Source organism: Drosophila mojavensis, unplaced genomic scaffold (genome assembly GCF_018153725.1).
Source record: "Drosophila mojavensis isolate 15081-1352.22 unplaced genomic scaffold, ASM1815372v1 contig_74, whole genome shotgun sequence".
In the NCBI taxonomy this organism is placed as follows: domain Eukaryota; kingdom Metazoa; phylum Arthropoda; class Insecta; order Diptera; family Drosophilidae; genus Drosophila; species Drosophila mojavensis.
In genome coordinates, this window is record NW_025318899.1 from 4,073,290 (window position 1) to 4,088,026 (window position 14,737).

At 41.1% G+C, this 14,737-nt stretch overlaps 2 protein-coding genes across 2 annotated transcripts in view; one reads left to right on the forward strand and one right to left on the reverse strand.

Annotated features, from left to right (window-relative positions):
- LOC6581369 overlaps positions 1-14,737 on the reverse strand; it is an 82,454-nt gene that overhangs the window by 27,814 nt on the left and 39,903 nt on the right. The gene's annotated exons all lie outside the window — the stretch shown is intronic.
- LOC6581371 (dynein axonemal heavy chain 3) overlaps positions 1-14,737 on the forward strand; it is a 38,296-nt gene that overhangs the window by 770 nt on the left and 22,789 nt on the right. The window contains exons 3-26 of the mRNA XM_002007070.4: positions 1,170-1,211; positions 1,292-1,567; positions 1,631-1,782; positions 1,957-2,048; positions 2,117-2,264; positions 3,344-3,460; positions 4,258-4,424; positions 4,475-4,766; positions 4,915-5,340; positions 5,417-5,582; positions 5,647-5,858; positions 7,560-7,750; positions 8,008-8,192; positions 9,092-9,209; positions 9,353-9,500; positions 9,558-9,715; positions 10,145-10,211; positions 10,982-11,872; positions 11,931-12,035; positions 12,092-12,262; positions 12,618-12,765; positions 12,831-12,929; positions 13,000-13,114; positions 14,505-14,673. Of these exons, the coding sequence (XP_002007106.3) occupies positions 1,170-1,211; positions 1,292-1,567; positions 1,631-1,782; positions 1,957-2,048; positions 2,117-2,264; positions 3,344-3,460; positions 4,258-4,424; positions 4,475-4,766; positions 4,915-5,340; positions 5,417-5,582; positions 5,647-5,858; positions 7,560-7,750; positions 8,008-8,192; positions 9,092-9,209; positions 9,353-9,500; positions 9,558-9,715; positions 10,145-10,211; positions 10,982-11,872; positions 11,931-12,035; positions 12,092-12,262; positions 12,618-12,765; positions 12,831-12,929; positions 13,000-13,114; positions 14,505-14,673 (4,655 nt within the window). The remainder of the gene's footprint in view (positions 1-1,169; positions 1,212-1,291; positions 1,568-1,630; positions 1,783-1,956; positions 2,049-2,116; positions 2,265-3,343; positions 3,461-4,257; positions 4,425-4,474; positions 4,767-4,914; positions 5,341-5,416; positions 5,583-5,646; positions 5,859-7,559; positions 7,751-8,007; positions 8,193-9,091; positions 9,210-9,352; positions 9,501-9,557; positions 9,716-10,144; positions 10,212-10,981; positions 11,873-11,930; positions 12,036-12,091; positions 12,263-12,617; positions 12,766-12,830; positions 12,930-12,999; positions 13,115-14,504; positions 14,674-14,737) is intronic.

Consider the following 14,737-nt stretch of genomic DNA (forward strand, 5'->3'; position numbering starts at 1 on the left):
TGCACACGGCAGACCCAATCGCCCACCCACGCCATTGAGCCCCAGCTCCCGACATTCCCTTGAGCTCGTTGGAAAATTGCTCACCTGCAAACATAAAAATTTCAAACATTATCCTTTAAACATAAAATTTTATAACCAAAAAAAAAAAAAAAAAAAAAAAAACACAAAAAAATAAAAACAAATACACATGACATTTATTTGAATATCTCTTGGGAGCCCAACTGCAGCGCAGCCATAGAAAGCTTGTTACATGTTTATCATAGTATTTTATTTAATATTTGTGTCGAATGTGGACAGTTATGTACACTTCATAAAGCCTATTCAGTAGATAGAAGAAAAAATAGAATATTTAAAAAATTAATAAAAATTTTAAGTTTGCGCAAAATTTAAAATTTCTTAGTTATATTAGCTAATTGTTTAAATATATTTGTTAAATATATATAGTGTATAGCGCAGTTGGTTATATCGACGTCTTTATGTTTTGTGCATGTTCAACTTGTTTGGGCTAAAGGTTGACTTTGTCGTTGGCTCTGTGATAAAAATGTTTCATTTTATGTATAGTTTTTTAATATTTAATATCAGACCATGGATAGATGTAAATGCAAACGGAATGCGGGGAATGTCACCCACACACCCAAACACAGACACACACACAGAGGCCAATACATAATATGAGGCATAAAAGCATGCTGTTGATAAACATTAGCATATATAAAATGTGACAAACAGCATGATAGCAATGGGCAGGAGGCAAGCAGCACCCGGGATGGATATAGGTGGGGCTGTGGAGCAAAGGACGAGGTCCATTGGCAAAATTACAACAGCACGTGAGCACAAACAGAATAGCCAGCAGGTTGTATGTTTGTTTTTTTTTTTTTTTTGGGTATGCAGCGCCGGAAATGAAAATTAATTTGAGTTTAATCATTTTAAAAGGGAACTTTGCTGCACTGACTTTTATTTAAAACAATTTTCATTTGCCTGTGGCCTTTGGGCAAACGCAAAAATATTGAAAAAAAATCAAAATTACAAGAAATCAAATATATAACACGTTCACACACACACACACACACACACACATATGTGTGTGAATGCACACATATCAAGCTGATGTGCAAATATTAAATGCTATTTTCATTTACATTTTGATTTTCATTTGTTTTTACTTGCAGATTGTAATCAATTTCCCTGGATTGACAAATGGCTGACCGGCGGTAAAAAAATAAATATTTAAATATTTACACAGCGACAGCATTATTAAAAATTTGATGCATATATTCCACCACATCCACAGAGCAACCGAGTGAAAAGGAAATTTATGAAATGACCACCACACTTTTGGACATTTATTGCCAGCGACGCGTTCGCATATTCTACTTTAATTGCGGCACACGCTCCTCGCTCTGGTCGAATCAGTTGCGTCGGCAATATGGCACGCCCTCGGAACAGATTGGAGCTTATAATACACCCACGGCACGGCATTTGCGTGTGACGACCCTCAATAAGAGAAAAAATTCAGGAAAAAGCAGCTTTAAGGCCGGCGATCATTATTCGCTGCGAACACCACAGGGTACGAAATGGATGGCATACACATAGGGTAGTTCGATTGCTAATACCCTAACTATTATCACAGAGTGCCGAAACGAGCTAATGCGTGTGGGCAAGATAATTGATGAGATGCTAGAGCCAGTTCTGCAGGAGGCGCAACACAGTCAAGAGCATGGTTTGCTTGAATATAAAAAGAAGAAGCCGTGCCCAGATATAGAGAAGGTGGTAGTGTTGAAGGTAAGAGCTGAAAAGTTGTCCACTTAACAGGATTGTGGCCTCTTATATATTGAATTAAATGCCGTAGATCATCAAATGCGATGCAACTTTATATATACAAGCCGATTGGGATTTTATTTATATATTATTTTACTCTCTTCTCATTTTCTGTTCTACTGCGATCTCGCTTTCTAGTCTAATTGTAACACAGGCCTAAAGCGTATACATCGCAAAGACTTTTACTCAAACGAAGACTTTCTTCGTTGCTTGAAGAGAATGGAATCAACGTAAGTGATATTCACGTACTCCCTCAATCAAAGTATTTCAGCTAAATGCGCAATTTCATTTTCAATAGCCACTTTCCCTATATGACACCATTGCAGCCAGTGGAGCCAGAGGAACAAAAACTGAAAATGCTGCGTAAATATGAGAAGGAACTCTTGTTGGCCGATGGCAAGTTTACATTCGCCATACAGAAGCGCTACAAATGCCTGTTGCAAAGTGTAAGTTTCACTTGTTATAGTTAACTGTAGAATTAAGAGTGATGTACAGAAAGGGTATATATAGGAGCAGGATCAATAGACGAGTCCATTTAGTTAAGTTTATGAAACCGATAAATCTATGTGAGGCAAAGGAATATTACAAACCAGTTAGATTTCCATCACTGTCAACTATTGTATGGAAAAGGTATATGTAAGTTGGGCACACCCTAGCAGAGCACTCTGACTTGTTTTCTATTGAATTATGCAGCTGACCAACATATGCTAAAAGGGACATGCCGAAAAGCTAACTCTGACGAGATCTTCAGGCAGCTGTGTAGCTGAGCTGAGCCATCATAAAAAGCTCATCAAAAATGAGCACCGACACAGACATAAATAACTTTTATGCGTTGGCGCCCGTGGCTGCTTGTCCGTCTGTTCATCTGTCCATTCATCCTACTGTCCGTGTCCGAGTCCGAGTACGACTCCGAGTGCGAGACGGACATAAAAAATGATAATAATAAACTTAATACAAAGTAAATATGTGTGCGTGAGCGTGCGAGTAAATTAAGCTGCGTTGCCTTTTGGCTGCTGAAACGTGCTTATAAAAATTATATAATTCATAGCTCATAAACATTGCGCGGGGGCGTTTTGTGGTGTGGCCCAAAGTTATGAATAACGTGATTAGTTGTTAAAAAAAAAAAGAACGGACAATATGAAAAACAATAAACAAACAGACAAACAGCGAAATAAACAGCGCAACTCTCTGGGAGTGTGAAAGGTGGCGATTTTATGGGGATTTTATAGGTCTTACGGACCTTAGCTCGTAACTGCAGCACTTGACGGATGAGGTTTCCAATCATTCTCTATACTTAAGCAGGGCGACTTCTAATAATCTGTAGATTGCATAGGAAATCAGTTGTAATGTGGGCTTTAGATTTGACAATTTAATATTCCATTTCTCATTCAGTCAATGCAGCTCACCTTTAGGTCGTGATTTCTGTCAATTAAACTGTTAGCTGATCATCAATTATGCCAGTTAATCAGGCATTCAAAGTGTTTTATTTAGTTGCAGCTAATGATGCTTTTGCTTGCTTTTGTAGATCTCTGTGCTGCAGCTGGATACGTATCCTTCTCGTCTAATACGTAAGGCCATACGTTACATCGACGCACGTAGCGCTGTGCTGCAGGATGCCTACAGATTCATACTTCAGGAAGAGGTAAGAAGTTTAATGTCAACACGTTGCCAACTACTCATACACGGACTTCATCTTCGACTCTGAATGACTGACTGCGACTGAGACTAATGCTGCGACTCAGACTCAGACTAAGACGGAGAGTGGGTCTACTAAGCATCAACATTATTAGCAAACTTAACGCGCGCTCAAAAAGTTTTTGGGCCAAAAGTTTGTCAGCGACGAGAACATATTAAACACGCTCCCCGGACGTGAGAATGTCGAGGTCTTAGCATACACGTAGACAGAGAGCGCGGCGGCCCGAAGAGGAAGAACGAAACGCGTGTTGATGTTTTGACGTGTGCTCCAAAACTTTCGGCTCAGATAGAAATGCTGCTTCAAGTCAAGCACTTGCCACACCCCCAACCGGCAAATCAGCGCAACTTAATGAGCAACATAACTTAACATTATCTGTGTGAAGTCGAATTGCTAATGCCCCTCTCTAGTCCCTCCTCTACTCTCTACTCTCTACTCTCTACTCTCTACTCTCTACTCTCTACTCTCTACTCTCTACTCTCTACTCTCTACTCTCTACTCTCTACTCTCTACTCTCTACTCTCTACTCTCTACTCTCTACTCTCTACTCTCTACTCTCTACTCTCTACTCTCTACTCTCTACTCTCTACTCTCTACTCTCTACTCAACCGACAAAACTATAATATGCTTTGCAAGTGTATAAAACACGAGGCACGCCTGTCAGCTTTCCTTTGCCTTTGGGGTGCTTCTAAAACTTTATCGTACCTGAGCCATGTGATTCAGTTCGGCTAATCAACTCGTTACAGAAATATTGGCCCAAGCTGCCGCCCGAGGTCATATTATTCGATTATCTGTTTGTGGGAGAGCGTGGCATACGGCCAGAGTTTGCTGTTCTAATCATCGTTTGCCTCATCGATCTGCAGGAGGATTTTCGCTATCATGTCAAGCGCTCCTTTCTACGCTATTTGCTACAGTGAGTAATCAGCGGTTTTTAAGTTTCTTAGATACAACTATTTTTTACAGATCCAATATGGAACGTAAGCGTCTACAGCTGGAGCCGGAACCGCCAGAATTTCCTATTTTAACTATCACCTCGCCTGTGCCGTGGAGATCACGTCTGTTGCTTGCCAGGAGCCGCATTGGAGAGATGCTTATGATTACGCATCCTACGGTGCAAGCTTTGAATCTGCTTTGGCATCAGCTCTACGGAGATTTGGTCATTGTCGATTTGTCCAAATTGTTGCTCAGCCAACGACCTTTGGATGCGGACGTGGTGCAGGACTTTGTCCGGGATAGCTGTGCTCAGATTAAAGATGTGAGTAAGGCAAGATTATATGTAAAGAGAATGTCTCAGTTCGATTTCCTTACTATACACGGAGGATAAAAGGATGAATTTAACTCATCTTATCTGATTTACATAAACATTTTTCTATATCCACATATCGTAACTCTTTCCATTGCAGCTTCTGATCAATGATTGGCTGCCACGCTGTGCAGATCTGATGGATCTCATGCGTAATAGCTGGAAAGATATGGTGCCCATGACGGGCAAGTATGGGGGACGTGCAGAGACGCTATTTAAATGCGTTCACGCACTGATGTCGCGACATCTGGAGAGTTTGATCAATAAGAGTTTGGCCTATCTATTCAAAGTGTTGTGTGGCTATAAGCAGGGCAATAATATCGATCAGTATTCCATGTTTGATAAGAAGCTGCAGCGTCGACCTTTGATGGCGCTCACTGTCTCCGTCGTGGGCGCTCACTTTGATAACGAGCCCATCGAAGTTGGACCCGGTATACGGGCTGATGAAAATATTTATGTATTCGATGCCGATGATGCGGATCCCTTTTTACAGCCGGGACAACAAGTGGGTCCGGTTATAGAAATTGTAAGTGAAAGACCAATAAATCTATATAATTTTGTATATATATATATATATATTTCAAATATTTTTTGTGAAAAAGGTGCCCGACATCGATGACGTGGCTATGTTCGAAATAAGCAACGCTAGCAAACTCTATATCTATCCATATATGATAGAGCTGCCGGCCATTATAAGAGACATCTTTAAAAACATTTTAGCCGTGGGCTATGATATACCACGTCTCGAATGTGTTATGACTGGTGGAGGTAAGTGGAAGGATGCTATAGCGTTATATTTTCTATATCAGTCATTTTCCTTCAAAAATTTTAGCCGAGGATTATGGCACCTTAAATTGCATTGACGAGGATCACGTGGATTTCATAACACTATGCAATAAAGTTGAGGAAATTGTGAAGGTCAATTGGCGTGGTATTAATGTCTACCTAAAGCCCATCTATAAATATTACTATGGATTGTTCAAAAAGATGATAATGCCAATGGTGGAGAAGATATGGACGGATAATACCTTGCCCGATTTGGTGGTGCGTATGACATGTGCAGTTAATAAAGTTTTTAAATATGTATGTGTGTGTGCGTGCGTGTGCACTTGTTATTAGATGGGCTTGCGTTGCATCCCTCACATTTGGCATACTCGTAAAGGCCTTAGGGCATTTGGCTGCGTCTCGCCTTAAAATGAATTTAATTATTTATTTCGATTTGATTATACGCAATGATGCGTAGAATTAACATAAAATTTCATTATGCAATATTAATAAACTGCTGACAGACAGTTTGACTAAGCGGCAGACGCCGGACAGACTGAAGAGCGGAAGAACTGACGGGCAATTTGTGTAATTGAACAATTTACCTGGCATAACAAACAGTTGACTCGGTGTGTTTGTAACTGCTACGCATTGCCTGTGAAGGCGATGCGCTACCTATTCGATTTGATAGGGTATGCAGAAAACTAGCCATATGTTCTAGATAAATTACGCAATGAGTCTTTAATATAAGTTTATTATAGAGATATGAGTATATCTTTAGCAACTCTCTGTATCTATAAGGCAAGATCATTTCAGCTAGAATATTATAATATATGTATATCTCTACTATTCAACTTACATTGAGTATCTAGGTAGTCTGGCACACCATTTCTATACCACTTCTCTTTCGAGTACACAGTTCTCGACCTTTGCATAGTTGATGCTAGCTGTGGTACAAAGCTCAGAGCATTAATTTGGCATTGTTAATTAAACTTTGTTCGATTTGCTAATTCGTAGACAGACTATTGAGTGCACGAAAGCAAAACTTGCCATGTCAATTGCTATGCATAAAATATTTGGTTAGATCGCTGCACATTAACAACATTTACAGTCATATAAAACCATATACATTTATATAGATACGTGGGGCACTCAATTAACCCATTCTGGCCGGCCATTTGCAGTTCACATTCATTAAGCTGAATGCAGCACGACAATTTTACCATTTAACAGTTTTTTTATTTTAATTTTTTTTTTGCGCAATTTATTTAAAATAAAAATTGCTTCCGATTGCCAATGCGCAGCTTCAGTTTTTCATGCATGTAATGCAGGCTTGCCTCTCTGCTTCATCATGTATATATACCCTCTGCACTCACATAAAATGTGTGTTGAAAAAAGGGTACTATCAAGTTGTGCAACTGTATGCAACAGGCTAGACTATAAGCCATATATGAAACATATTTCAACACAATTATAGTAATAAATGTAAAATATATTCGTAGCACTTACTTTGCAGGAAAGTATGCCGTATGCTGAAATATGAAAAAGGAAAGTTTTAATATTGCATAAATATGTGTGCTTAAAATAAATGAACAATAGGGCACCAACTACTCGTGGTATATTAATTTGTACAGGTATTTTATGTAAACTTGGCAGAGAGGGAGCTTGTAATGAGAAACGATAGAAATGAGAATATAATAAAATAATAACTACTTTTAATATCTGTTTAAATATATCAGTTTAAGATACTATAAGTCCTTTGGCATATTCATACTATATAACTATTTGTAAGAGTACAAAATAGTTTCTGTAACTGATTCTGTTATTAGTAAACACCGACGCGCACATACCAACACATTCTCAGCAATACAGTCATAAATTTATCAACGCATTTTTATTTTGTTGTTAAATGCATATTCATTTACAATGAGCGAGTGCATGGCAATCGCATCCGTTGACTCACTTCACTCTCTCCAACAGGTTGTACAGGAATTAATGAAAAAATTGAATGCCATCACCGATACGACCTATTATCTGCGTGATTTCATACCGTTAAATTTGTTCCTGTTGGATAATCGACACGTTAAAGAATCGCTGCGGCTGTATGTGAGAAATATCTACGATTTCATAATCGATTTTTACCGAGCACTCAACATCAACGAGAATCGCGCGTAAGTAAGGCAATTGAGATGATGTCACCTCAAGATAAAATATTTAATAAACTCCAATAATCAGTAATCAGTTCATATATACATATATTATAGATATTTAGTTGTATATTAATTATAAATTTCCGATATCAGTCTTCAAGTTTGTTAAGCTTTGATGTTGACTTTTTCTTCAAGTGCATTCGCGCCGTCTAAATATTTACTTTTTCTAACTTTTAATATGCACCTCATTCATTCTCATTTTTTTTGTGTTCCCTCAGCATATGCGAGGAGCTCGAAGAAATGTCGATGAAGGCGGGCGAACGTCCAGAGGAAACACCCGAGGTAGTTGCACTGCAAAACTATATAGCCGAATGCCGTGAGATGAGAATATTTGCCATCAAAGATGAGATCAAGCTCGTGTTGAAACGCGTCATATTTCTGCTGACACATTCATATCTGACCAGTAAGTAAGGATGATGATGATGATGATGATGATGATGATGATGATAACTGTATGAACAGGTAGACAGGTCAGGTAGGGACGTGGTGGGGGTCGCTAAAAGTTTTAGGTGTTTGTGCAGCTGGCAGCAAGTGGCATGTGCATTGCCCTGGCATGCCATTCAGAGCGTTAGTTTGTTTTAGACAGTTCCTGCTGTGTGTGTAACTATGTGTGTGTTTGCACTAGGTTGATGGAAAAGGGAGACGATGATGATGAAGGGGCAGCTTAACATAATTAACCTCAACTAACAAGCTGAGTCTACTAATTGGTTTTATAATTACTTGCGGTGAGACACCAAACATTGAGCTGCGTTAAACCCCCGAAAATGCAGCTTAATGAGCTCAACAAATTCATGAATGTGTGAAAGTTGCTTTGACAACCGACAAATGCAGACAAAGCTACCCTAGCGCGCGCACACACACACACACACACTCGAGCACACATAGAGAAGTTGCCTAGATAGACAATTGCGATTTATCGTCAAGTGTCGTGTGTATCTTTCAAATAGCTACAATGTGTGCATCAAGTCATCTCTCAGCTCTTCCGCCCCTCGGTCCATTTGAATGTGGCTTTTGTCACACCAAAATGCGAGGCGATGTAGCCAAACTTGTCAGCAGGGTAGATTGTGAGCTTGTCGAAAGGGAGTGGCGGTGGCAGGTGGCCATCAAAGATACTCGTAGTACACATAATTAATTAGTTTGCCCGAAAAACGCGCGTAGCCAATTAATTAAGAGTTAAGCGCAGTTAATTAAGAACATGCACAGCACATGAAAAGATTGAAGGGAAGAGACTGAAACGAAGAGATAGAGAGAGAGGGAGAGAGTACAAGCCGAAATCAACACTTGATTCCACTTATCCAACAGGCGATGAAATTCATCTGAATTCCCGCACATTTATACTGCCCGGCGAACTTGAAGAGGTCCTCGATCTGAGTGCCGCACGCTTGTCTGTGGTGCGGGACAACCTGGAGCAGGCATTGAGGTAAGTTACAATTCTACATATGATGGAGATGGAATGGGATTTATTGATTGACTGATTGAATTATTAAACTGCTATAGTACTGTAGTAGTAAAAGTTCATTTCATAATATTAAATATATTTTTTATCCCATATCCACACGATAGAGATAGACGTTTGCTCTTCGAGAAGTTGCTTATTCAGGAGAAGCGCACAATGGATGGTTTCCGCATAAAAGAAATGCGTGAAGTCCTCACCCTAGATGATCTCAAGGAGCGTGTCGATACAGTTGATGAGCTCTTCACCACCATCGAGGTAAGTACTGAGCAGGATTTGTATTTGCCCAACTAATCCTGATTGTTCGTTGGGCAGAATCTGAGTCGTGAGGCGAAGAACATTAATGTGGAGGAGACACTGTTGCAAATTGATGTCTCTGCCTTTCCGCTGCTGGCCGAAATCATTGAGAAAATGGAACCAATTGAAAAACTATGGAAGACCTCGTACGAATTTGAAAAGGATTATCTCATTTGGTAAGCAATGTTAACTGCCAAAAAAAAAAAAAACAAAAAAGGAAAACGAAAATTGTTTGCAATTATTTGAGACAACGAGACATAGTCTCAAGCTGAGCACCTCTTTTGGTCCCTTCATTTTGGGGCACTTGTCGCAAATGACAAAATATTTGAAATTGAAGTGCCTGCCGGGCGGACAGTCTGACAGGCAGGACTAAGCAACCTGCTGCTGGGCAAATCCGCAATGCAAATGCCAGCAGAAAAGTTGACTTCAAGTGCAGCGGAAAATAGCCAGATTTTGAGTTGTTGTTGTTGTTCAAGTTGTTGCTGTGTCACAAAAACTTCTGCTGGCAGCATTTTTTCGTTTTTTTTTTTTTTTGCTTTTTTTCTTTTGCTTTTGCTTTTGCTTTTACTCCAGTTTTGTATATTTCTATTTACATCTTTTGCCAGGATGTTCGAGCGCTTCGAATGCCTTAATGCGGATGGCGTGCGGGAGCAGATCGAGTCCATGTACAAGGTAAGTAGTTGGAAGTCGGAATCGGAAGTTGAAGTTGTCATTGCGCAGTCAGTGCCAGGCGGAAATAAAAACTGAGCGCCGAGCAGTAAAGGCAGCAGCAACTACTACTGCACAATGGTTGCAAAGTTTGAGCTGTTCTGTCGGATTTCTGGCCAGCTATGCATAGCTCTTCCGTTCATGTCTGTTGCGTCCATGTGTCTCCTGGTTCGTAAGTCAATGCTACTGCAGTTGAAATTCAACTAAAAACCTCAGGCCTGCTGCCGGGCCAGCTGAAAAGTATGCAACGAAAAAATGCCAACATATTTGACGGCAACTTAGGGTAGGTGGGTGTACTAGCCGGGTTGCCCTAAAAAAATGACGTTGCCTCAAAGCTGCAAAGGCATCGGCAGCCGAATTGAATTTTTTTAGGCGTAGCATTAGTAGCTGAAAGAAACTCAGACGGCTGTAGCCGACTGCGAAAAGACTCTGTTCATCGTTTAATAACTTTACTATAGTTCCTAATTCTAAGCAAAATCTAAGCCAATCTTTAACATGAACTAAATTCTTTAATAAAGTTTTGAGCTTTATGAGCAGTGTCTATAAATCTAGTCGCTTGGGTCTTAGCGCCCATTAAGTCGGCTTAGCCGACGCATGAGGGAACCGCATTTCTAGCTGGCTTTAAGCATACACACATACACGCATTCCCACACACATTCTCATGACACTTGACTCTGCGCGTTTCTCTCAGCCCCTCCCTAATCATCATTTCGTTCATCATTATCCTCAACCAGATTATGCACAAGCTGTCGCGCCAGTTGTCCTACAATCCGGTTGCCAAACGCGTCGCCGAGCAGATACGCATCAAAATTGAAAAGTTCCGCGTTTATTTGCCCGTGTTGGACTCCATCTGCCGTCATGGCCTAGAGAAACGGCATTGGGATAAAATTTCTGCGATTTTGGGCCGTCAGATAAATCCGCGCCTCTACCCAACGCTGAAGGACATGATTGATGCGGATATCATGAGCATATTGCCCGAGCTGGAGGAGATCACGAATGCGGCGGGCAAGGAGTACGATTTGAATATGGGCCTGAAGAACATGCAAAATGATTGGCGCGACGTTATGTTCGATGTGCTGCAGTATCGCGACTCCGATACCCATCTGCTGGCCTCCATAGATGATATACAGACGCAGCTGGACGATCACATTATGCGCACGCAGGCTATGAAACGTTCGCCGTTCATTGTCGCCCTCGGCTCCAAGGCGGATGACTGGGAGGAGCGATTGCTGCTGGTCCAGAATATTATTGATGCGTGGACAAATGTCCAGGTCACTTGGATGTACTTGGAGCCCATTTTCAGCTCAGAGGATATTATGCGTCAAATGCCGCTGGAAGGCCGAAACTTCAAAGCTGTGGACAAGGTCTGGCGTCGCATTATGAAGAATACGCTGAAGGATCAACATGTGATGGTGGCCACCGAATATCCCAACATGCTTGAGATATTTACCAAGGCTATTGAGGATCTCGAAACGGTGCAGAAGGGCTTGAACACGTATTTGGAGCAGAAACGTTTGTTCTTTGCCCGTTTCTTCTTCCTGTCCAACGATGAACTGCTCGAAATACTCTCCGAGACGAAGGATCCCATGCGCGTGCAGCCACATTTACGCAAATGTTTCGAGGGTGTAAGGCCTCACTCTCTTCATGCACATGATCGTGATAATAGCTCTCAAATACTTCCAGATCGGCACTCTGACGTTCGATGACAATATGGAGATCACGCACATGATCAGCGATGAGGATGAGCGCGTCAGTCTAGTGCGCAAAATCAATCCACAAGCGGCAAACGTATAAGAGTTTTCAAATGACTAATATATTCCTACTAAATTTTATTCTTAACACAGGGCTTGGTGGAGATTTGGCTAAAGGAGGTAGAGTATGTTATGCTGGATAGCGTGCTGGAACAAATGAAGGAATCTTGGGAGGATTATACCCTTGTCGATCGTATTTCCTGGGTCGTATCATGGCCCGGACAAGTAGTCCTCGGCATATCCTGCGCCGCCTGGACCTTAGAGGTAAGCAAACAACTTTTGCTTTAATCCATTTCAACCGCAAAAAGCAAACCGCCGCACAAAGGCGAAAGAGCCACAGCTCCTGTGCCAGCAGTAGTTGTCTGTAGTACTCTCTACTCCCTCTCACCCTTTTTCTCTCATTCACTGTCTCTCTGTCTGTCTATCTGCACGTCTGTCACTCTGTCTCTGACAGTGCGATTAGCCGCGCTGGCTTCGAAGCTCTTTGTGCTTGCGCGCTTTTCCCTGCTGGGCTTTGCGCGTGTTTCTCACAAAATTGAAAATCATATTTTGCCATTTATTTGCCCACCTGCCACATTTTTTATGCACTTTATGCTCTCCGGCTATTTACATTCACCAGGTGGAGGAAGCCATCGAGAAGAAATTTCTGCCGTCATATTTGGAGAAGTCCAATTTACAAATTGGAGACCTTGTGCGACTCGTCCGCACAGATCTTCAGACTGGCGTGCGTATTGCTGTGGAAGCGCTCATTGTGCTGGATGTGCATGGTTAGTCAACTATTTCGTAGGGTATCTTTTAAATAAACTAAATCAAATTCCTCCTAATCTAACAGCTCGTGATGTTGTCAAGTATCTGGTGGATATGCGCATAACTAGCATGCAGGACTTTGATTGGATGTCACAGCTGCGCTACTATTGGAAGGTCAACGAGAGTGAGTGGCAGTTAGATCCCTGTCAAATTCTTTCATTTTTAATTTACTTTCTGGCCATGTGTTTTCACAGAGAACGAGGATTGGATGTGCGTTAGCATGGTTGTTACGGACGTTAAATATGGCATGGAATACCTTGGCAATTTGCCACGCTTGGTTGTTACGCCTCTCACGGATCGTTGCTATCGGTGGGTAACAAAAATTATCTACACACATACTCTTCACACACACACACACACACACACACACACCTGCAGATTTTAATTGACAAAACGTTTGCAAAGCAGCTGAGCCATTGGCTGCTTCTCTCGTCGCTCTAAAAGTCATGAAAGGCAACGTTTATTGGAAAAATATTTATTTTATTTCACTGCATTTTAAATTTATTTTCATTTTTCAACAAAATACGCAAAAAGAGCTGAAAGCCTTTTTGTTGCTGTTCTTGTTGTTGTTATTTAAGCTTGCGACAAACGCAAACGACAACAACAACAACAGCAGCAGGCGAGAGCCAGCCCGTTGCTGGCAAGCTGGCAGAAAGGACATTTTAATGGGGTTTCCGATAAAACTTTTATATTAAACAAATAAATCAATGTTGGACAGTTTTTCACACACACACAACGCACACACACACACACATACACACAAACATAGTTAAAGCGAACAAAAAAGGAAAGTATAGATATTTGTATGACCAGACCGGAAATGCTAAAAAATATACAGCCAAGCAACGCGAAGCTGGCTGCGCTGCCAATATGATAAAAATATGAACTTGCAAAGGCAAAAATGAAGCAAAAATATAAAACTGAGTAGAAGGCCTTTGTCATTTGAAAGCTTAAATACCCTATAGAGAGTTCAGCTATGACTGCATTGATGCTCTACTAATTCAACTGAGGCAACTCTCTGCTCTCTACTCTCTACTCTCTACTCTCTACTCTCTACTCTCTACTCTCTACTCTCTCTACTCTCTCACTCTCACTCTCACTCTCTACTCTCTACTCTCTACTCTCTACTCTCTACTCTCACTCTACTCTCTACTCTCTACTCTCTACTCTCTCTCTACTCTCTACTCTACTCTCTACTCTCTACTCTCTACTCTCTACTCTCTACTCTCTACTCTCTACTCTCTACTCTCTACTCTCTACTCTCTATCTCCACTAATCAACATCATTATCCCTCCTATTTATAGTCAAACGATTTCACTTTAGAACCGACCGTTCACATTTTATAGGCACAAAGATCTCCTTTTCTATTTGTCACAAACATTTGCACAGCTTTATTATACCCTTGTTTTTTGCAAATGCTTTTTATGAGTGTAGGGCATAAAAACTGGCAACACCAACAACAATAGCAACAACCACAGCTAAAGCAAAAATGCCCATAAATGACAATTTTTTAAGCTGCAGCAACGAGAAATGCGAAAAAATGCAAAACAGATATTAAAAACATACTTTGGCATGTTGCCTTCTGTGCAGCACATGCCGCACCAGCCAACCACACATCATACGTTCACAGCCACCCACACACCCACATACACATGTGACTAGCTGAAAAACCTCTTTTCTAATTCCCCGTTTTGTTCAGCACTTTGATGGGCGCCTTGAAGTTATGTTTGGGCGGCGCACCCGAAGGTCCTGCGGGCACTGGCAAAACGGAGACCTGCAAGGATCTGGCCAAGGCTGTGGCCAAGAAGTGCGTCGTATTCAACTGCTCCGATGGCCTGGACTACAAAGCCCTGGGCAAGTTCTTTAAGGTAAGTGTCTGATTGTCTCTCTACCACAGGTTTTTGTTGTTTTGTATTTTTTATGTTTTTGGTT